At 53.9% G+C, this 19201-nt stretch overlaps 1 protein-coding gene and 1 long non-coding RNA gene across 11 annotated transcripts in view; one reads left to right on the top strand and one right to left on the bottom strand.

Moving 5' to 3' along the window:
- Nucleotides 1-19201, top strand: part of RPH3AL (rabphilin 3A like (without C2 domains)) — a 189111-nt gene that overhangs the window by 150911 nt on the left and 18999 nt on the right. For 6 of the 10 annotated variants that reach the window (XM_063717950.1, XM_063717953.1, XM_063717951.1 and 3 more), the window contains one exon: nucleotides 11511-11685. In XM_063717950.1, the coding sequence (XP_063574020.1) occupies nucleotides 11511-11685 (175 nt within the window). Of the gene's footprint in view, nucleotides 1-2810; nucleotides 2994-11510; nucleotides 11686-19201 lie in introns of all 10 variants that reach the window. The other 4 variants (XM_054535327.2, XM_054535326.2, XM_054535325.2 and 1 more) reach the window with 1 other exon arrangement.
- LOC129050991 (uncharacterized) lies at nucleotides 11056-18956 on the bottom strand. The gene is made up of 2 exons (XR_008514940.2): nucleotides 15713-18956; nucleotides 11056-11978 (listed from the first exon to the last, which is right to left on the bottom strand). It is a non-coding gene; the product is annotated as an uncharacterized LOC129050991 (long non-coding RNA).

Genomic DNA, 19201 nt, shown 5'->3' with positions numbered 1-19201 from the left:
GACTCCGGGTGGTTAGGTGGGCTCAGCGATGTGCCGGAAGGAACTTGGCCTTCTTCAGGGACAGAAGTGTCGGTGTGTTCCCAACTCATACTGACGTTCTCAAACTAACCATAACTTCACAAAGTCTCTTCCATAGCAGAAAATTGTACTTAGCGCATTCCTTTCCTTTCCTGAGCTACCAGCTTTTCTCCCTTAAGCCACATCCAGATTCAGTACACCAGCCACAGACCGTGCCAGCTCCCCACGAGTCGACCTACCGTGCAGACTGAGGATTTAATAATATCAACATCCAATTACCAATCTGTTACATTTTAATTTTAATCAAAGTAACACATCATATGGTTTAAAAAAATCAAATTGTTCGGAAGAGCTAACGTTGGGGAACGGCAGTCGCCCGGCGGCTCCTTGCCAGCGCGTCACCCACTGCTGCCTGTTCGTCCACGTGCTGGTTCCTGCCGTGCCTTTCTTGATGTACCAACTTGGGAGACTCTCTATTGACTCCTGGCCATGCACGATGAGGAGCTGGCTAGCTTGGACTCCTCTGCTTCCCCTCTCTCCCCTGATGTTGATCATTGTGTTATTACTTTCGGCTCCTTGATTAAGTTTGTGACTTTGTATAATGTTCTCCTCTGTCTTCTTCCATCAGCTTTGGTACCCTTGACTCCCTCTGTGTGAGCTGTGGATATGCAGGCCGCCTCTTCCTCCCCCACACCCACCTCCCTGCTTGTCTAGATGGTATCTTAACTTGTAGATTGCCAGAATTTACATTTAGATTCTGTTCTTTAGCTATAATTAATTCTTCCATGCTTTATGATTTGTGCCCAGGTCTTCATGCACGTGACAGAGTGATGACACAAAGAGGCTAATGTCATTGGAAGAATTTCTTGCTCACAGTTCCTGAGAGGAGGGGACCACCACGTCGGGCAGGGCTACGTGGGGAAGCACCAGAGCCAGTGGTGGGCAGAGGAGAGGGGAAAGCACATCCACAGCCTTTACTGGGGCTTCTGTGGGGAAAGCAAGGTGGGGCTGGTCTGAATAACCCTGCAGGCTTTGTGGCATAGAGGCTGTCCCTAGTTGTGTGGTCCCTGGCTCTCCATTGATTTAGGGCAGGGGGAATATTGGCTTGGTGTGTGGGCGTTAGATAAAGGAGATGGCTCGGGGCATGGACTTAGGATTTGTTTGATGGTTTGTCTCTTGATTTTTGCCCACAAGAGCTAGGTCACAAGGGAGATGTAAACAGCTTGGCCAGGCTGGCCTTGAGTTCCCAGCCTCAGGTGATCCTCCCACCTCGGCCTCCCAAAGGGTTGGGATTATGAGCATCAGCCGCTGCAGCTGGCTGGGATTTACATTGTAAGAAATTATTTTGTAGGCCGGGCGTGGTGGCTCACAACTGTAATCCCAGCACTTTGGGAGGCCGAGGCGGGTGGATCACCTGAGGTCAGGAGTTTGAGACCAGCCTGGCCAACATGGTGAAACCCTGTCTCTACTAAAAATACAAAAATTATCTGGGCCTGGTGGCGGGCGCCTGTAATCCCAGCTACTCAGGAGGCTGAGGCAGGAGAATTGCTTGAACCCGGGAGTCAGGGGTTTCAGTGAGCCGAGATTGTGCCACTGCACTCCAGCCCGGGTGACAGAGCGAGACACCGTCTCAAAAAAGAAAAAATTGTAAACATTAAACATCTTAGGCTCAAACGTATGTGAGGATCACATTTTATAATGACCTTGACTCCTAGACCGCCCCAAGGAGAATGTTCCCACTATTCTGAGCAAACATCCCTTTTTAACTCTGAATTTCTTCATCCCTGTCACATTTTAATTTACCCAATATTTGGACCATGATGTTCTGGTGTAACTTTTCGTTTTTCCTAGAGTTTTTATTGACTGTGTTTCTTATTGACAACAGAATAATTAAACTTTACATCCTCTTCTATGCAGCTTTTTTATTTTACCATCTATCGTGTGGAGCCTTCTGTTTTCCTGTGAGATGCCCTCCAGACCCCAGAGTAGTTCCTGAACGCTGCCTTCCAGGAACTTCCCCTCAGCTCACCTTTTGAGTTGGAGACTGTTTCCAGGATCCTATGTTTTCCCTTTTTTGTTTTTCACTTGTGTTTTTCTGGAACCCGTCCTAAGTTCTTCTTAAAAAGAGTGTGTGTAAGGGAAACTCAGCGTCCTTACGAGTTTAAAAACATCTGTATTCTGCCCTCCCATTGTGTTGATAGTTCGGCTGATAGAATTCTAGATCCAGAGTCTTTGGGCAGCCACTGTTACCAGCGATAAGTCTAATGCGATTCTGACTCGGGTTTCCTTATAGATAGCCTAGTGGCGTAAACAGTGGAATTTGTTTCTCAGAGCTCTGGGGACGGGGAAGTCCAAGATGAAGGGGCTGGCTGATTCAGATCCCTGGTGAATTCGGATCCCTGGTGAAGGCTCTCTTTCTGGCTTGCGACTGGCTGTGTTCCCGCTGTGCCCTCACATGGCGGAGAGAGAGAGGAAGCACATTCTCCTGGTGTCTCTCTCTTCGTAAGGGCAGCAGTTACCCTCATGGCCTCATCTAAACCTAATTCCCTTCCCAAGGTCCATCATCACTCACAAGCACATGAGGGTTAGAGCTTCAACATGTGGATTTGGAGGACACAGTTCAGCCCCCAGCACCCTCGAGGAGCCCGCGCTTCTCCTAAGTAACCTGAGTTACTTAAGCCTTGCAATTTGGATGTGTGTTCAGTTGACTATTTGTTGGGTATCTGCTGTGTGCTGGCACCTGCTGGGCACTCTGCCTGGCTCCCGCTGTCATGGGGCCTTCCATCCAGCAGGAAACAGACACGGAAACAGGTGATCATAACCCAGGGAGTGTGCATAGCCGTGGAAACATGCAAGACTCTGTCTGGAAGCTTCTGGATAAAAGTGATTTCCCAAAGGCTGGAGACGAGCTGGTCCAGGGAAGGGAGAAGGAGCAACGTCTTCAGAGGGAGAGCTTTGAAGACTCACTCAAGGGAGTGAGTGTGGCTGTGCCTGGTGATGGGGGTGCGGGAGGTGAGAGGTGAGGCTAAGAGGGATGCCGGGTCCTGGGGTGTTGTTGGCCTGCTGTGGAGTTGTTTAACTTGCCTATTAGGGCTCCTGGGAGACCAGCATTGTGAGTGTGTGTCAGGTAGTGGAGGAGGGAGAGGTACTGCCTCTCCTCTGCCAGAGGATTGACCCTTGAAGAGACCTTTAAAGTAACTGCAGTATAATTGAGAAGACCGCTCAGCCTCAGTCACAGGGCATTTCCCGTGGCTCTCCAAGACTGGTTCAGTCTGGAGCTTGTTAGGCAGAGAGAACACAGTCTCCCTTGAAGGCGAGGTCTCCCTTCTGTCCCCTGGAGACGGTGCCTCTGCTTTCCCTTCTTTGTTCATGTGGTTGGTCAGCAACACTGCAGGCTCCTCACTGGGTCCTGGGAATCCAGAGATGGCTCAGGCTCAGCCCTGCCCTTGAAGAGCTCACAGCCTCCTGCTCAGGAAGGTGGGCGCGTCTGAGCTCCAGGCCAGGTGTGGCGTGCTGTACCAGTGGGACCACATGGTCTCCGGGAGCACGACAGAGGGGCCCTGATTCTGCACGAAGGGGCACCCGCTGAAGGCCTCCAGGGGGAAGCGTGACTGCCTGTTAGAGATGCCGATGAAAGGCACTCCAGGGGGAAGGAACAGCAGGTGCACAGGCCACAGACCGTCCCCTGCTCTGACCCGTGGGGCTGGGGCAGAGAGGTTGGACGCCTGGGCCAGTGAAGAGCTCAAGCCAGGTGCACTCCCAGGGTGGCACGGGAGAGGGAGTGACACATGGAAGGGGTGGCGCAATGGACAGAGAGAGGGGTCTTCAGGCTCCCCCGCCCCACCCCCTCCAGTGGCAGGTCTGTGAGACTCCCCTTCTTTCCAGTGGACAATGGACAGAGAGAGGGGTCTTCAGGCTCCCCCCGCCCCACCATCTCCAGTGGCAGGTCTGTGAGACTCCCCTTCTTTCCAGCACCAGCCTGACAATTACCACCTTCTCCAGCCACAACCATTTAGGAAATGCCAGTGATTAGCAATTGTTATCATGGTAATTAAAATTCCCTGGGAACAGCTTGGCGAATATCCATCAGTATCTGCAGTCAGATTGGCCGTGAGCTGAAACCCTAATGCAAACCTGGAAGCGGAGCACAGAGCAGGGCGAGCAGCGGTACCAGGAGCGTTTACTGCTGCCGGACACGCCGGACACCCTGGCCACCGACTGGCTGTGGGTCTTTTCTCATTAAATGGCATTTTCAAGGCTGGCTGCTTTGCCGGCCTTATCACAGCAAACCACACGTGGGGAGCCGAGTAGGGTTTTGCAGAATTGCTCGGCTTCTCCAGAAAGTAACTGATTTTCAATCTGCGGGGTGGCCTGGGGTGGGGTGGGGTTAATTCCCACGAGGGCTTTTCCTGCCACTATTCCTGGGGGGGAGAGGCAGATGTGGATGCCAGGCAGCGGGTGATGGGCCCAGATGCACAGAGCAGAAGTCACATGATTAAGACTACCGTGGTGTGTTTTGCAGAGTGGGGCGGGCAGTGAGGAGAAGGCCTGTGGGTGTGTATAAATTGGCATGGGGGTGAGGGTTGCAGCTCAGAGCTCAGCCCAGCTGGGGTCCTTTGCACCTCACCTCACCAGACCTGCTCGCCCATGCGGAAGGCATTTTCCAAAATACTGACAGTGTGTTTTATGCACGTCTGCATGGGTACACCTCCCGTACTGGGTGATACACCTGTGTGCTCCGGTCCCCTGACGCTGGGACTTAGGAACTGCTGCTCCTCACGCTGGTCCAGATCACCAGCCACGCTGGATGGTCAGGGTGAGCTCTTAGACTTTCCACCTGGACTACAGTGACAGCAGGAGAGAATCGGAGCAGAGGCCCCGTTACAATGGACTCACAGGGAATGACTGATCCATCGGGTGCTCGTGGACCTGCCCACAGATCCCCGGGGAGGCACGTGGCCTGCCTGGCCTGTGGGGTCATTGCCCCTGCTGGGCATAAATATCGGGGTGAATCGTATGAAGTTGACGGGCTTTTTTGATAGTTCAAAAATGATTGACTTAGCCGGGCATGGTGGCGTGTTCCTGTGGTCCTGGCTACTCGGGAGGTTGAGGTGGGAGGATCGCTTGAGCCCACGGTGTCAAGGCTGCAGTGAGCCCTGGTCGTGCCACTGCACTCCAGCCTGGGCAACAGAGTGAGACCCTGTCTCAAAAAAAAAAAAGGTTGACTGTCCCAAAATGGCTGAGTACCAATGGCAATTCAGCCTGATGCTTTGGATCCTGTGCTCTTTATCTGTCTTCCAAAAGAACCTCACTGAGCAGGGATTTGAGTGGAGTGGGGATGGGAGACGGATTGTTGCAGCAGGAGGCAAGGCTGAGGCACGGGCCGGGGGCTGGGATATGCCAGGGGAGGCAGGGCAGCTGGGGAGGAGAGGCTGGGAGCACCCTGGGCAGTCAGGGAGGCTCACTGCGCTTTCCTCCCCATGAGCACACCCCATCAAGCCCTCCTCTTTATCCCTCTTTTAATCTGAAATAGGAAGTCCATTTGATTAATTACAGGAACTTGAGTGAAACACCCAGGCTTCTTTCCCAGGAAGGTGGCAGACTGTAGGTTGAGACGCGTTGCAGCAAACGACCCACAGCTGCCAGCACAGTCATTCAACCAGCGTTTACTGAACACCTACGATGTGTCACGCGTGTGCTAGGAGCTTGAAGAAACAGTGGTGAGCAAGACGGCTGTGATGCTTCCTCCTGTTTGGTGGAGCCTGGTGGGGGAGACAGAAGAAAACAGAAGGACCAGCCAAAATGTGGAAGCACCCCACGTACCTATGAACAGATGACAAAACGTGATCCATCCATACAGGGGAACGTTGCTCAGCCTCAGAAAGGAAGGACATTCTGACACGGGCTGCTGCGTGCGTGAGCCCTGAAGAAGTGATGCTGAGTGAAATAAGCAGCCAAAAAAGGCCAGACACCGTGTGGCTCCCCTTGTAGAAAGTATGTAGGGTAGTCATATTCCTAGGGACAGAAAAGACCAGACACCGTGTGGCTCCCCTTGTAGAAAGTATGTAGGGTAGTCATATTCCTAGGGACAGACAAGACCAGACACCGTGTGGCTCCCCTTGTAGAAAGTATGTAGGGTAGTCATATTCCTAGGGACAGACAGCCGACAGGGGTGGCCAGGGGCCAGGACAGCGGAGAGCTATTGCTTAGCGGTTATAGAGTTTCAGTTTTGCAAGATGAAGAGTTCTGGAGATGGGTTGCACTTAAGGTGATACATTTTATGTTATGAATACTTTAACACAATGGAAACATTTTAAATTTTTTTAAAAAAGGGCCACGCATACCCAGAGGCCTAAACTGTGGTCCGGTGCTGCAAAGGAGAAGCTCAGAAGTCCGTGAGATGAGGACTCACTGGCACAGATGAGCTGCTCGGCCCCACAGTGTGCGGGAATGCAGCTCTGTGGGGCGTCTTAGTATCTTCCCCTGAAGCCTCACAAGAGAGACGGCTTGGCCACATTGCCAAGTCACCCTGAGCATCAACCTGCCCACTCCCCATTAAACAGGGCCTTGACTGGCTGGGCGTGAGGTGGGGGAGCTCTCTCAGCTCCCAAGGCCTGTCCTAGGGATGGCAGGGCAGCTCCATGGTTCGCCCCACGCCCCTCACTCTGGTGGCCTCATGCCCTGACAGATGCCTCTCCCCAAGCCCACTGTGGTTCCGTGGGAACCTTCCCCAATCAGGGTCCATAGAGGGGGCCTTGGATTTCACCAGGGAGCGTAAGCCGAGGTCCCCACCCCGAAAACACTTACTGTAGCTTCCTGGGAATGTGGCTTTTCCTCCTGGAGGGCGGCCTGACTCTATGTCATCGTCCAAACACACAGTTCTCGACCCTGCAATCCCGCTCTGTGGAGTAAAGGCTGAGTATCATTAATCAGAAAACCCAAAGCTGAAAAGCTCCAAAATCCAAAACTCACTGGAGCATTTCAGATGTTGGATTTTCAGATTTGGGATGCTGAACTGGTTAAGTATAATGCAAATATTCTAAAATTCGAAAAAAATCAAAATCTGAAGCACCTCTGTCCCAAGCATTTTGGAAAAGGGCAAAATCAACCCGTCTTTCCTAAGGCAATAACCGACAACTGGGCTGATGCGGTGGGTGCAGGGTGATGGCTGCGGCGCTGCCCGTGAGGATGAGAGATTGGAAACAAATGTCCCTCAGTGGGGCGCTGGATTAATTAAGTTTAATAAATCCAAACTGTGGAGCAATTAAAAATGATGATGGAGAAGTTATGAATTTGGAACGACTGCTCTGATGTGTAGTGAGGTGTTGGGGGGAGGGTGGGAACAGGTTGCCTCTACATTAGCCTAGTTTCCAAAAAAAACAAAAAACAAATAGTGTGTTTGCCCAGGCAAGGGTGTAAGAAAATTCACTCCGCCATGCTCAGCAGGGCTGTCTCCATGCAGTGATGTTATAGGTGGCCTAGTTTCATTTTACTTTTTTGTTATTGTGCTAATTTTGTATGCTAGGTATGTATTTTTCAGGAAAATAAAAAAAGGGAGAGGCTAGGCGTGGTGGCTCATGTTTGTAATCCCAGCACTTTGGGAGGCTGAGGTGGGCCGATTGCTTGAGCCCAGGAGTTAGAGACCAGCCTGAGCAACATGGTAAAACCCCATTTCTACAAAAAATACAAAAATTAGCTGGGTGTAGTGGTGCACACCACCTATAGTCCCAGCTACTCGGGAGGGTGAGGTGGGAGGATCTCCTGAGCCTGGGGAGGTGAAGGCTGCAGTGAGCCGATTGTGCCACTGCACTCCATCCTGGGTGACAGAGCAAGACCCTGTCTCAAAAAAAAAAAAAAAAAAAAAGTAAAGAGAAAACTTCTGTGGCAGGTAGGGGAGACAGTGTGGTGTGCGGTTCAAAGCCTGCACAGGCCCCACCATTCACAGCTGGCTCTTAAGGGCCTGCTTCATTTGGGGTCCCCCAGGCCCAGCCCACGGTGGAGGACAGGGAGGTGGCGTGCTCAGGGCAGGATGAGCAGAGCCTTTGCTCATCAGTGGGAGGCGTAGCGAGCCCTTTGCTGGCACCGCATGGCCCCCGTGACCTTTTGGACTTGGGTACCTGCTCTAATGAGCCTTGCAGCAGCTCTCCCGAGATGGGGTGGACTTGGTGGCTGCTGTGTGTTTGCTGCTTCCTCCTGTCAGGCAGTCCCCTCCGCTCTGGTGTCCTGCCTGTAGGACACTAAGAGTCCACACTGACGTCTGACCCACTGAGGATTTATTCACCACTCAACCGCAATTTAGTGAGCATCTGCTTTGCATCTGTAAACTGTTGGGTGAGACTCTGGGGCCTTCTATGTGGAGTAGAGGCCAACAGAGGGGTGTACTGGCTTTGGGGAAATTGCTGAACTTGTTGGAGCCTCAGTTTCCCCACCTGAAAAGTGGAGATAATAACCAAGCTTCTTCAATGCTTCTGGGAATGGGGGAGGAGACTGGCTACTTTTGCACTTTGTGGATTTTTAGACCATGTGCCTGCATTACCCATTGAAATAAATGTGTGTTGTAGGAAGGCTCTGAGAGGATCAGAAAGGGTTTTCCAAAGTGGGTGCCATGAAGCACACATCCCACCAGACAGGTTCCAGGCCGTTCAAGAACCACACAAAAGCAGGCCCTTCACACAGGGTGGCTGGAAGGGGCAGTGAGGGGTTCATGCCAGGGACCTAGTCTGGACGTGGCAGTCCGTGCCTGGCACTCCGAGCATAAGGAGGTGCCCACAGTCTACTTGGCGATGCAGATGCTCATCGCTCTACAAGTGGACAGTAAGTGCTGCCCAGTTAAGTGCCAAGTCCACGCAGACCCATTACCAAGGTCGCGTTTCTCTAGGAAAACCATCCGGGCAGATTGCGGGTAGAGAGCATGGTGTGTTCTGTTGTCCTCTGGGATAACCCTGTGCACCTGAGCTTAGTAAAGGCTCTGAGAGGTCCCGCAGCGATGGAGCTTAGTAAAGGCTCCCAGAGGTCCTGCAGCGATGGAGCTTGGTTTAACCTAGTGCTTTTCAAGTGTATGTGATTAGAAAACCTTTTTTTTTTTTTTTGGCTTGGCTCTTGTTAATATCCCACAGTATTAATGTGGTGCAGAGGAAGTTTGGGGGGTGGGAAGCAATGTCTCAGAATCAGGTGGATTCTGGTTCTGGTTTTGAATTCTTCTAGTAGGGAATTGGCCCACCGGTGATAAAGCTGTTTGTGTTTGCCAGGTGGCAGGAGGTGGGGTGGCGGTGGTGCCCATGGGCCTCTCCTCTGTGGAGAGGCTGCTCCGTGCCTGGCACTGGCCCTTGAGGCTTCACGTTCATTCTTGGGCCTGATCCTCAAGTCCTCCCGGTGAGATAAGCCCTGCTCCTGTGTTTGCCTACTGATGAGGAAACTGAGGGCCAGGGAGGTCATTGTGTCCAAATCACACGGGTGCTGGGTGCCAGACCCAGGATTCAGATTCAGGACGTCGGCTCGGAAGCTTGGCCTGCCCGTCTCTGAGAAGGGTCATGTCAGTTGAGGTTTTTGCAAGGTGTTTGTTTACAGGCTCCCACCCCTCCTGACTAAATACCCTGAATTTATTTCCTTCATCAGAAAAGAGACTATACAGTATGTGGTGTTTTCTGAAGGAGGTATTAAAAATTTAGGGACTCTAACTCAGCAGCTGCTCTGAATTCTAATCGGTGGCTCTCTGCAAGAGGCGGTCCTTTCTGTTCCTGTTGGAGAGGCTGTCCCATCTGAGAAGTCCTCAGAGAAGAGCTTCCAAGGCTGTGATGTGGTCCAGCCCGGCTCTCCCTCAGCCTCTGTTGCTCTGCCCTGGAGCCTCGAGCAGAAGGGACAGGAAGGAGGCAGGCAGGTGGCATCTTGTGAACACCTTCTGGGTGCCCTTTGCTCTGTTGAGCACTTCCAACTTTCTCAGCAGCTATCACATTTCATCAATTTAATCAATAAAGAAACTCAGGCTCAGAGAGGTTAAGTAACTCACTCAAAGCCATACAGTGAGTGTGTGGAAGCTGCCATTGATTCAGCTTCCAGCGACAGCAGGAGTGGGGAGCCTGGGTTTCCATGCTGGGGGTATTAGAGGAACAGAGGGACCCCTCAGAGCCCAAGGGGCTGTGCGTCCCAGACCCAGAACACCTCCCACCCTGTGAATTCAGGGTGGGCATCCCCGGATTCCTGGGGCTCTGCCAGCCTTTGGGGGTGTCTGTCTGGCCAGCTTTAGGGTGACTCTCACCACTTCCCCAGGGCAGTGATAAAGGGATGCTTTGCACCTGCTTGGGCCCTGGCAGGCACCCTCTGACCCACCTGGCTCTCAGAGTCCCTGGGGGACTACATGAGGTCAAGAGGGGCTCGTGGGAGGCTCAGGACCCAAGGAGGACAGAACTGAGGCAGGAAAGAGCGTGGAAAGCCAGTGGCTGTGCCCTGGGGGCAGCCAGAACAAGTCTGGAGCTCTGTGGCCACTTCTGAGCCCCTCTCCCGAGGGGCAGTGACAAACATGGTGAGAAGGGGTGGCTCGATGAGAGGGGACTTGGGACAGCTGAGGAACCAGGGTGTTGTCCTTGAGAAGCTGGGGATCTGGGCATGGCACCAAGGAGAGCTGGGGCCCGGGGAGGTGCCTGCAGGTACTCGTGGCTGGGAGAGTCTGTCCCGTGCAGCCCTCTGCCTTGGGCCAGCGAGAGAAGGTGCCCAGGAGGTCAGCTGGCAGGGAGGAGAGCTTGGGGGCTGGGTGAGGTACCTGCAGGTACTTGTGGCTGGGAGGGTCCGTCCCGTGCAGCCGTCTGCCATGGGCCAGCGAGAGAAGGTGCCCGGGAGGTCAGCTGGCGGGAAGGAAGTGCCAGTCACTGGCAGATCTAGTGGAAATTCAGCAGTGCCTGGTGGCTTGTGGGCTTCCTGTCAATAGGAGTTTTCCAGCAGGGGCCGGAAAGGACTGGGGATGGGCAGGAATCTGACTAGGCAATCTCTAGGATCCGAGTGGTGGAGGATACAGACGGTAACAGAGGACAGTTTTCATAAACATTTCTCACATGCCAGGCCTGTATTGAGATCCCCGCTCTGCAAGAGAGAAACAGGAGGACATGGGCTTGTCTTTAAAGCAGGTGTAGACCCAGGTGCAGTGGTCCCAGCTGCTGAGGAGGCTGAGGCAGGAGGACGGCGTGATCCCAGGAGGTGGAGGCTGCAGCGGATGATGATTGCATCACTGCACTCCAGCCTGGGCAGCAGAGCAAGTCCTCAACTCTAAAATAAGGGAGAGAAAGGAGGTTTGGAGAGTTTATGGGACTTAGCTCCTAGTTGTCCTGAGTCCTGGGGAGGTAAGTGACAGCCCAGCCCATCAGCCAGCGAGGGCAGAGCCAGAGTTCCCACTCCCACTCTGCTCCTAGTTCTCCACGTCCTGCCTCCCATCATCTGGGCAAGGAGCAGGAGGGGAGGCTCCTCTGCGTCCTGTGCCCCAAGCAGCTCTCTCCCCCACTCAGGTCTGGAAGAGGTCGGGGGCCTGGTTCTACAAAGGGCTCCCCAAGTATATCTTGCCCCTGAAGACCCCTGGCCGAGCTGATGACCCCCACTTCCGACCTTTGCCCACGGAACCGGCAGAGCGAGAGCCCAGAAGCTCCGAGACCAGCCGCATCTACACGTGGGCCCGAGGAAGAGGTAAGTCCCCTCTGCCTCTGTCCCAGGATGGCCTGTAAAGTTTGGGTCATCAGCCAGCCCGGCAGTTTGCAGGCACAAGGCCAGTCCCCCGCACCCTCCATCCACGAGGCTCATTCTAGTGATGCGTCCCTCCCTGTGCCCTCAGCTCCACACCTTCTCCCGAGTGAGCAGCGGGGACCTCCAGCAGGTGATTGTTCGCTCTGTGCAGGAGTGCGGCGGGAGGGCCCCCGGGGGGCAGTTTCACATACAAGTACTGATTTGGGGGCAAGGATGCCATGAGCAGCACTGCGCATCTTCACAGAAATGGGACGTCAATTAAGGTATTTTGCAAGGTATAAAACCTGCATCTTTCCCAGGCAGGCCCTCACCATCTCTTCCTGGCACTTGTCTTGGGTCTCAGTAAGGGAGGATGCCTGGCTTCCCTGGTCCTAATGAGTATGATGACTTTGTACCCCAGTGTCCCTGGGCGTTCTGGTGGCTACACTAAGGTGCGTGTGTCCCAGGTGGCCGCCCCACTTGGCAATGATGGCGGCGCCTGGTTGTGGACCACTCTCCGCAGCTTTCATGATGCTTTGATGTTTGTGGTCTTATTTTCAAAGTTCCTGGTCTCACAACAGGCTCGGAAGGTGGTCAGGGCAGTTATTTAATGACTGCATTTTATAGATGGGTGTACCTGCGGCTCAGAGAAGAGGAGGGACTTCCTCGGCAGGTGTGTGGCCCAGCTGGGATCCAAGGGCAGGCTCTTACCCTCTCTGGTGTCTGGGTCCTTTTGCTCTGAAGTGCTCATGTTTCTGCCAAATACTCAGGGTCTGAGGGTCTTAGATGAGAGAGCAGGCAGAGGGGTGAGGGAGGCTCATTCGGATCATGGCTCGTCTTGGAGGAAGTGGACCCATGACAATAGACCTGGCAGCCGCTTCTCAGGGGCTGTGGGACATCTTGGTCTTTGGTTGTGACCTGACATCTGACCATCTTTATGTCATTCGGGCTTTTTTTTCTTGTTACAAAAGTAATGCATGTTTATTACGAACATGTGAAAGTTGTCCAATGACGTATGTAGAAGGTATAAATCCCCCATACGTGGACCTGCCAGGCAGATCGGCATCTGTGCCTTGGTGTGCAGCCTGCAGGCACTTTGTCCTCAGCACCCCGACTCCCTCATAGCAGCCTCTCCTCGCTGGTCCTATCGGATGCTGCGTACACCTCTGCTGCCTGTGAGTTCACCCCCCAACATCGCTGCCACGGACAGACATTTGTCGGGACTGTGGGATGCAATGCAGTGGAGACCGGGCAGGTGGGGAGTCCCTCAGGAGGAGGGGGTGCAGGCCTGGCTGGGACACTGGCCTGAGGGGCACTGTGGCCGCCCAGCCTGGAAGTGAGTGGCCAGAGATTGGCTGGAGAAGTGGCGGTCCTCCACCTTGTCCCTCTGCCACCCTCGGACCTCAGGCCTTCTCCTGCTGAGCCCTATCGAGATCTGTCCATGTCCCTCAGACAGTGGGAGCAGAAGCTGGTGGACACTTGTGGGTTTAAAATGCTGCTTGGAGCCAGTTGAGCCAGAGAGGCTGAAGGCCTGTGGGGGCAGCTGTGGCCTACGCCCCACTTCAAGAGCTGCCACTGCCCCGTCTGCTCCAAGTCAGGGCACACACACACACACACACACACATGCTCACATCCACACACACAACCGCATTGACACACGCTCACACCTACACATACATCAACATGCACACACAACTGACAGCCACATACACACATACATTCACACGCACACACACATCCACATGGACACAGACATCCACACACATCCACGTACACACACTGATACCCACACACACACACGCTCACATCCACACACACATCCACATTGACACATCTACACTTGCACACACACATTCATGCACACACCACTTGCACACACATACACGCTCACATTCACACACACAGACATCCACGTACACACAGACACATCCACGTACACACACACATCCACATGCACACACATATCCATATGCACACACGTGCACACACCATCCACACGCACACACCCACATGCACACACACTTGCTCACATGCAGACACACAAGCTCACACACACATGCACACACATTCACATGTACATGTACACACTGGCTTTACACACATGCACACAGTAGCTCACATGCTCATTCACACGCACACACACTCGCACTCTGCGCACACACACAGTTGCCCACACACACACTCCCATTCACATGTGCACACCGTGGGGAGGAACAGAGCCCGCCTCACCTACTCAGCCATGCAGACTTGGCCTTTTAATTAATTAAAAGATGGCCTTTTAATTTCATGGGTGAGGAGGGCAGTGGCCCCAACGCTCTTGCAATAGTGTGGATCCTCTGGATTGGGGTCTGCTGGAAAGTCCCAGGAGATACTCGGAGGCTGTGAAAAACACCCTGCTCTCACCAGACGCTGCTCCTCCTGCGACCCTGCCTCTGAGGGCCCTGGGGCCAGCATCCTTCTCCCGCCCCACAGTCCCTCTCACTGGCTCGGAGCCGATCACAGCACCAGCTCGCTCGCTCGCTCGCTCTCTCAGCCTCCCTCTAAGCTTCTTTGCCACCTCCATTTCTCTCTCTCTCTCCACCCCACCCCCTTCTCTTCCCTTCTCTCCCTCGCTCCCTCTCTCCCTACATCCCACATCCCTTAGGCTCATGCACCTGTAGCTCCCAACTTCTTCTCCCTGCATCCCAGCCCACCCCATTTTCTTTCCCATGCCCTGTTGGAAGAGGAAGGGTAATCAATAGAGGAAGGTAATCAATAGAGGAAGGGTAATCAGTAGAGGAAGGTAATCAATAGAGGAAGGGTAATCAGTAGAGGAAGGGTAATCAATCAATAGAGGAAGGGTAATCAATCAATAGAGGAAGGGTAATCAATCAATAGAGGAAGGGTAATCAATAAAGGAAGGTAATCAGTAGAGGAAGGTAATCAGTAGAGGAAGGTAATCAGTAGAGGAAGGGTAATCAGTAGAGGAAGGTAATCAGTAGAGGAAGGTAATCAGTAGAGGAAGGTAATCAGTAGAGGAAGGGTAATCAATAGAGGAAGGGTAATCAATAGAGGAGGGTAATCAATAAAGGAAGGGTAATCATCAATAGATACTACAAGTCATGAACTTTTCAACCCACAGAGCAATCAGGTGAAAGGGTTGATGTTTCTGAGGTAGGTTCCTTTTTCTTCCTCCTTTAAAGTTTTTTTGTTAATTTTTTTCTTTTTTTTATTGAGACAGTCTTGCTCTGCCACCCAGGCTGGAGTGTGGTGGTGCGATCTCGGCTCACTGCAACCTCCGCCTTTTGGATTCAAGCAATTCTCAAGTCTTAGCCTCCTGAATAGCTGGGATTACAGGCATACACCACCAAACCTGGCTAATTTTTGTATTTTTAGTAGAGATGGGGTTTCACCATGTTGGCCAGGCTAGTCTGAAACCCCTCGGCCTCAAACAATTCTTACCAGCGTGAGCCACCATGCCAGGCCTTTCTTTGTTAATTTTTAACTACAACATGGGTGCTGCAGTTCCAGCTGTCATTGTAAAGAAAGGAAGAACGATAAAGGTGCGGCTGGAGAAGCAAGGCTGCCGGGAGTCATTACGCGCGGAAGCGATTCTCAGACGGAACGTTGTTCTCTGCCTCCAACGCCAAGGACAGTTAACAGGATGCGGCTTCTTCTTCTCTTCAACCTCCAGAGCTGTGACCCGCAGGCACCGCTGCCTAGGTCTGCCCTGGAGTTTCTTTTAGTTTCTTTTCTTTTCTTTCTCTCTCTCTCTCTCTCTTTCTGTCCCTCTCTCTTTTCTTTTCCCCTTCCTTCCTCTTCCTTCCTTTCCTCTCTCTCTCTCTCCCTCTCTCCTCTCTCTGTCTCTCTCTTTCTTTCTTTCTCAGGGTTTCACTCTGTCACCCAGGCTGGAGTGGAGTATAGTCGCTCAGTTTCAGCTAACTGCACACTCGACTTCCCGGGCTCAAGCAATCCTCCCGCCTCCCAAGTAGCTGGCCATGTACTACCACACCTGCTAATTTTTTTTGTATCTGTAGAGACCGGGTGCTTCCACGTTGTCCAGGCCTGGTCTTGAACTCTTGGGCTCAAGTGATCCGCCCAGCTCAGCCTCCCAAAGTTCTGGTACTACAGGTGTGAGCCACCGCACCTGGCCTGCTGTGTCATTTCTCCCTGCCTTTCTCAATTGTGACTGAGTGCCTGACACCAGGGGCCTGAAGCCAGTGTTCAGAGGGCTCTCAGGTGGGGGCCAGGACCTCTGGATTCATGAGGTTTTACCATGTGGACCTCGGCCTGGGATCCTGTGGTATCATCGAAAGCCTTGTCACTGGGCTGTGGCCTGGCTAGATTTGGGGAGGCCTCTCCACTTTGCCCAGCACCATCAAAAGCCCTGCTCACAGGGTGTAAATACGCACTTCCTCCTCACGTCCATGCCCTTAGAGAGGAACCAAAAAGCTCCCAGGCTGGGACACAGGCAGCTCTGGCTGTGAGGCAAATTCCTTTTCCCTTCTCCGCTGAGGCCTGAGTCATTGTCCCTCCTCAGACCTCTCTGCAGGAATCCTGCCACCTCCCACCATCCATCCTTCCCCAGAGGGGAGCGCAGGCCTCCTGGGTAGCTTTGAACAGGGTGACACACCGGTTCCCTTCAAGGTCTGTTCCAGAACAGGGTGACACGCCGGTTCCCTTCCAGGTTTTGGATTTGTTCCAGGTGGGGAGTTTTAAGAAAAATGGGAGTTTCACGATCACTTCAGTGGCTCACTTGATGTTAGACAGGTTTTAAAAATTCCAAACTGTGGTCCTTTTTGTGGTGGGGTGAAAGCAAGCCTGAGGGTTCTGTGTGGGTTGAATAGTCTGGTTCAGCTCAAGCCACAAATGTTTGCCGGGGCCGCCCTTGCCCAGTGACCCCCTGGCTAACCTGCCGCCCCCACCCCACGCCCTCTACCTGTCTTCCTGGAAGAGCTGAGTTCCCTCCGAGCTGTACTAGCCCCAGCGCTCTGTGACTCATGGGCACTAACCCAGCTGATGCTCAGAGCAGCCTCCAGGGCAGCTACAGATGGTGGAATGGACGGTTCATGATGGATGAGGAGGGAAGGCTGGCCAGGGTCCTGTAGGCAGCCAGGCTGTGCCCAAGAGGACCCAGGATCCCGGCTTCCAAAACCCAGCACATGCCCCGCCCGTGGCAGAAGCCGTGCGGAGTCAGGCTCTCGCTCAGTTCTCCACGCTCACTGGCTTTTTCTTTTCTGACTGTTGGGGATTTTTGGTTGTGAGGATCAGGGACCACCAAGGCTGGCAGGAGGCAGGGGTTGCTGCCAAGCCACTAAGGAAGGTTCTCCTAGAATCAGGGCGGGAGACGAAGGCTGGCGAGGCCATGAGGAGACAGACAGGGCGGCTGAGCTGCTTCTCCTTGTACCAGCTCTGTGCTCCCGACGCCCGCTCTGCAGCTTGCCCACCCTCCAAGCCAACCATCTGCCCCACCCCCACCCTGCTCTCAGGACCCCACGTCCATACTTGGGAGAAAAAGTGATTGGTCCAATTATTTCTGTTCTGTGTCCGATAGTCAAACAGAACGGATGGCTTGGCCAGTGTCCGATAGTCAAACAGAACGGATGGCTTGGCCAGCTAAGGCCACTTCTCCCAGACCCAGAGCAGAGCTGAGGCAGGGCAGGGGACATTTAGGTTTCCTCGATCAATAGCCAGGGCAGGGGACATTTAGGTTTCCTTGATCAACAGCCATCCAGCCACAGAACACTGAGTGTTTTGCATCTGACGGAGGAGTGAGCTCCCTGTCAATGGCAGCATTCAAGCCCAGAGGTAGGACATTAGAGTGGGGGTCCTGCGGGTCAGAAGCCGTGAGAAGCTCACTGTGGGCTGGCACTGTATGTCCAGAGTTAAGCCCAGGTTGGGAGCAGGGCTGGCACAGGGCGAGGCCTTCTGTGCTCCAAGATCAGGGAAGCCATGTGGCCAACCCCAGCTTTGAACCTGGGACCCCCGTCTTCTTAGCGCGGAACCTCTGCGGACCCCAGCTTTGAACCCCGGACCCGTCTTGTTAGTGAGTGAGGAGCCTCCGTCCACGGGGCTAATAAGCAGCCCTGTGGCTGCCGTTTTTCCGTCAAACGCATATGCTGTTTCCTGACTGCTTCACACGGCTTGCTATTTATACCAGCCGATCCATTCATTCTTAATGAGGTGCAGTTGTGGATTGTAAAATGTGTTATTTTCAGATAGGATTGCTGACTGCCCAGAGCCAGCTGCCGCTATGCCGCCTTCCTTCTCTCTGTCCCTGAGAGATTTGCATTTTGGAAGCTCAGCCTCCTTCTCCTCACCCCCAGCCCACTCCCCACCCCCGTATTTTGCTAGCAGACTCTGGATTTGCCATTTCTGTCACATACACCAGCCGCGGTACGTGAATTCTCCACAGCCTTCAGAGCAGCTGGGAATGTGTGTTGTACACACCGGGGCCGGGGGCTGGAGCTTGCAGGAGGCGGAATGGAGTAGGAAGCCGCCATGTTGGGAGGTGGGTGCCGTCTGTCCTCCGGGGGCCACACATTTGCCTGTGTTTTGGGTCACAGACTGGTGGAGCAGTGATTCAATCTGGCCTACTGCTTAAAATTCATTGTCAACTTGTTTAAATGTGGAGAACTCTCGTTTTTGAAAAATTGGAGCCCTGGCTTCCTTTGTGGAAGTCAGAAGGGCTTCCGATACCTCCCCGCTCCGGGAAGTTGGTCAGTCAGGGTGAGTAGCCGCTCCCCGCTAGAGGAAGTTGGTCAGGGTGAGTAGCCGCTCGCCGCTCGGGGAAGTCGGTCAGGGTGAGTAGCCGCTCCCCGCTCCGGGAAGTCGGTCAGGGTGAGTAGCCGCTCCCCGCTCGGGGAAGTCGGTCAGGGTGAGTAGCCGCTCCCCGCTCCGGGAAGTCGGTCAGGGTGAGTAGCCGCTCCCCGCTAGAGGAAGTTGGTCAGGGTGAGTAGCCGCTCCCCGCTCCGGGAAGTTGGTCAGGGTGAGTAGCCGCTCCCCGCTCGGGGAAGTTGGTCAGGGTGAGTAGCCGCTCCCCGCTCGGGGAAGTTGGTCAGGGTGAGTAGCCGCTCCCCGCTACAGGAAGTTGGTCAGGGTGAGTAGCCGCTCCCCGCTACAGGAAGTTGGTCAGGGTGAGTAGCCGCTCCCCGCTCGGGGAAGTCGGTCAGGGTGAGTAGCCGCTCCCCGCTAGAGGAAGTCGGTCAGGGTGAGTAGCCGCTCCCCGCTCCGGGAAGTCGGTCAGGGTGAGTAGTCGCTCCCTGCTAGAGGAAGTCGGTCAGGGTGAGTAGCCGCTCCCCGCTCGGGGAAGTCGGTCAGGGTGAGTAGCCGCTCCCTGCTCCGGGAAGTCGGTCAGGGTGAGTAGCCGCTCCCCGCTCGGGGAAGTCGGTCAGGGTGAGTAGCCGCTCGCCGCTCGGGGAAGTCGGTCAGGGTGAGTAGCCGCTCCCCGCTCGGGGAAGTTGGTCAGGGTGAGTAGCCGCTCCCTGCTTGCATTCTGTGG

This window comes from Pongo abelii, chromosome 19 (assembly GCF_028885655.2).
Source record: "Pongo abelii isolate AG06213 chromosome 19, NHGRI_mPonAbe1-v2.0_pri, whole genome shotgun sequence".
Classification (NCBI taxonomy): Eukaryota; Metazoa; Chordata; class Mammalia; order Primates; family Hominidae; genus Pongo; species Pongo abelii.
Note: the sequence above shows the minus strand (reverse complement) of the source record. Positions and strands in the feature narration are given on the sequence as shown.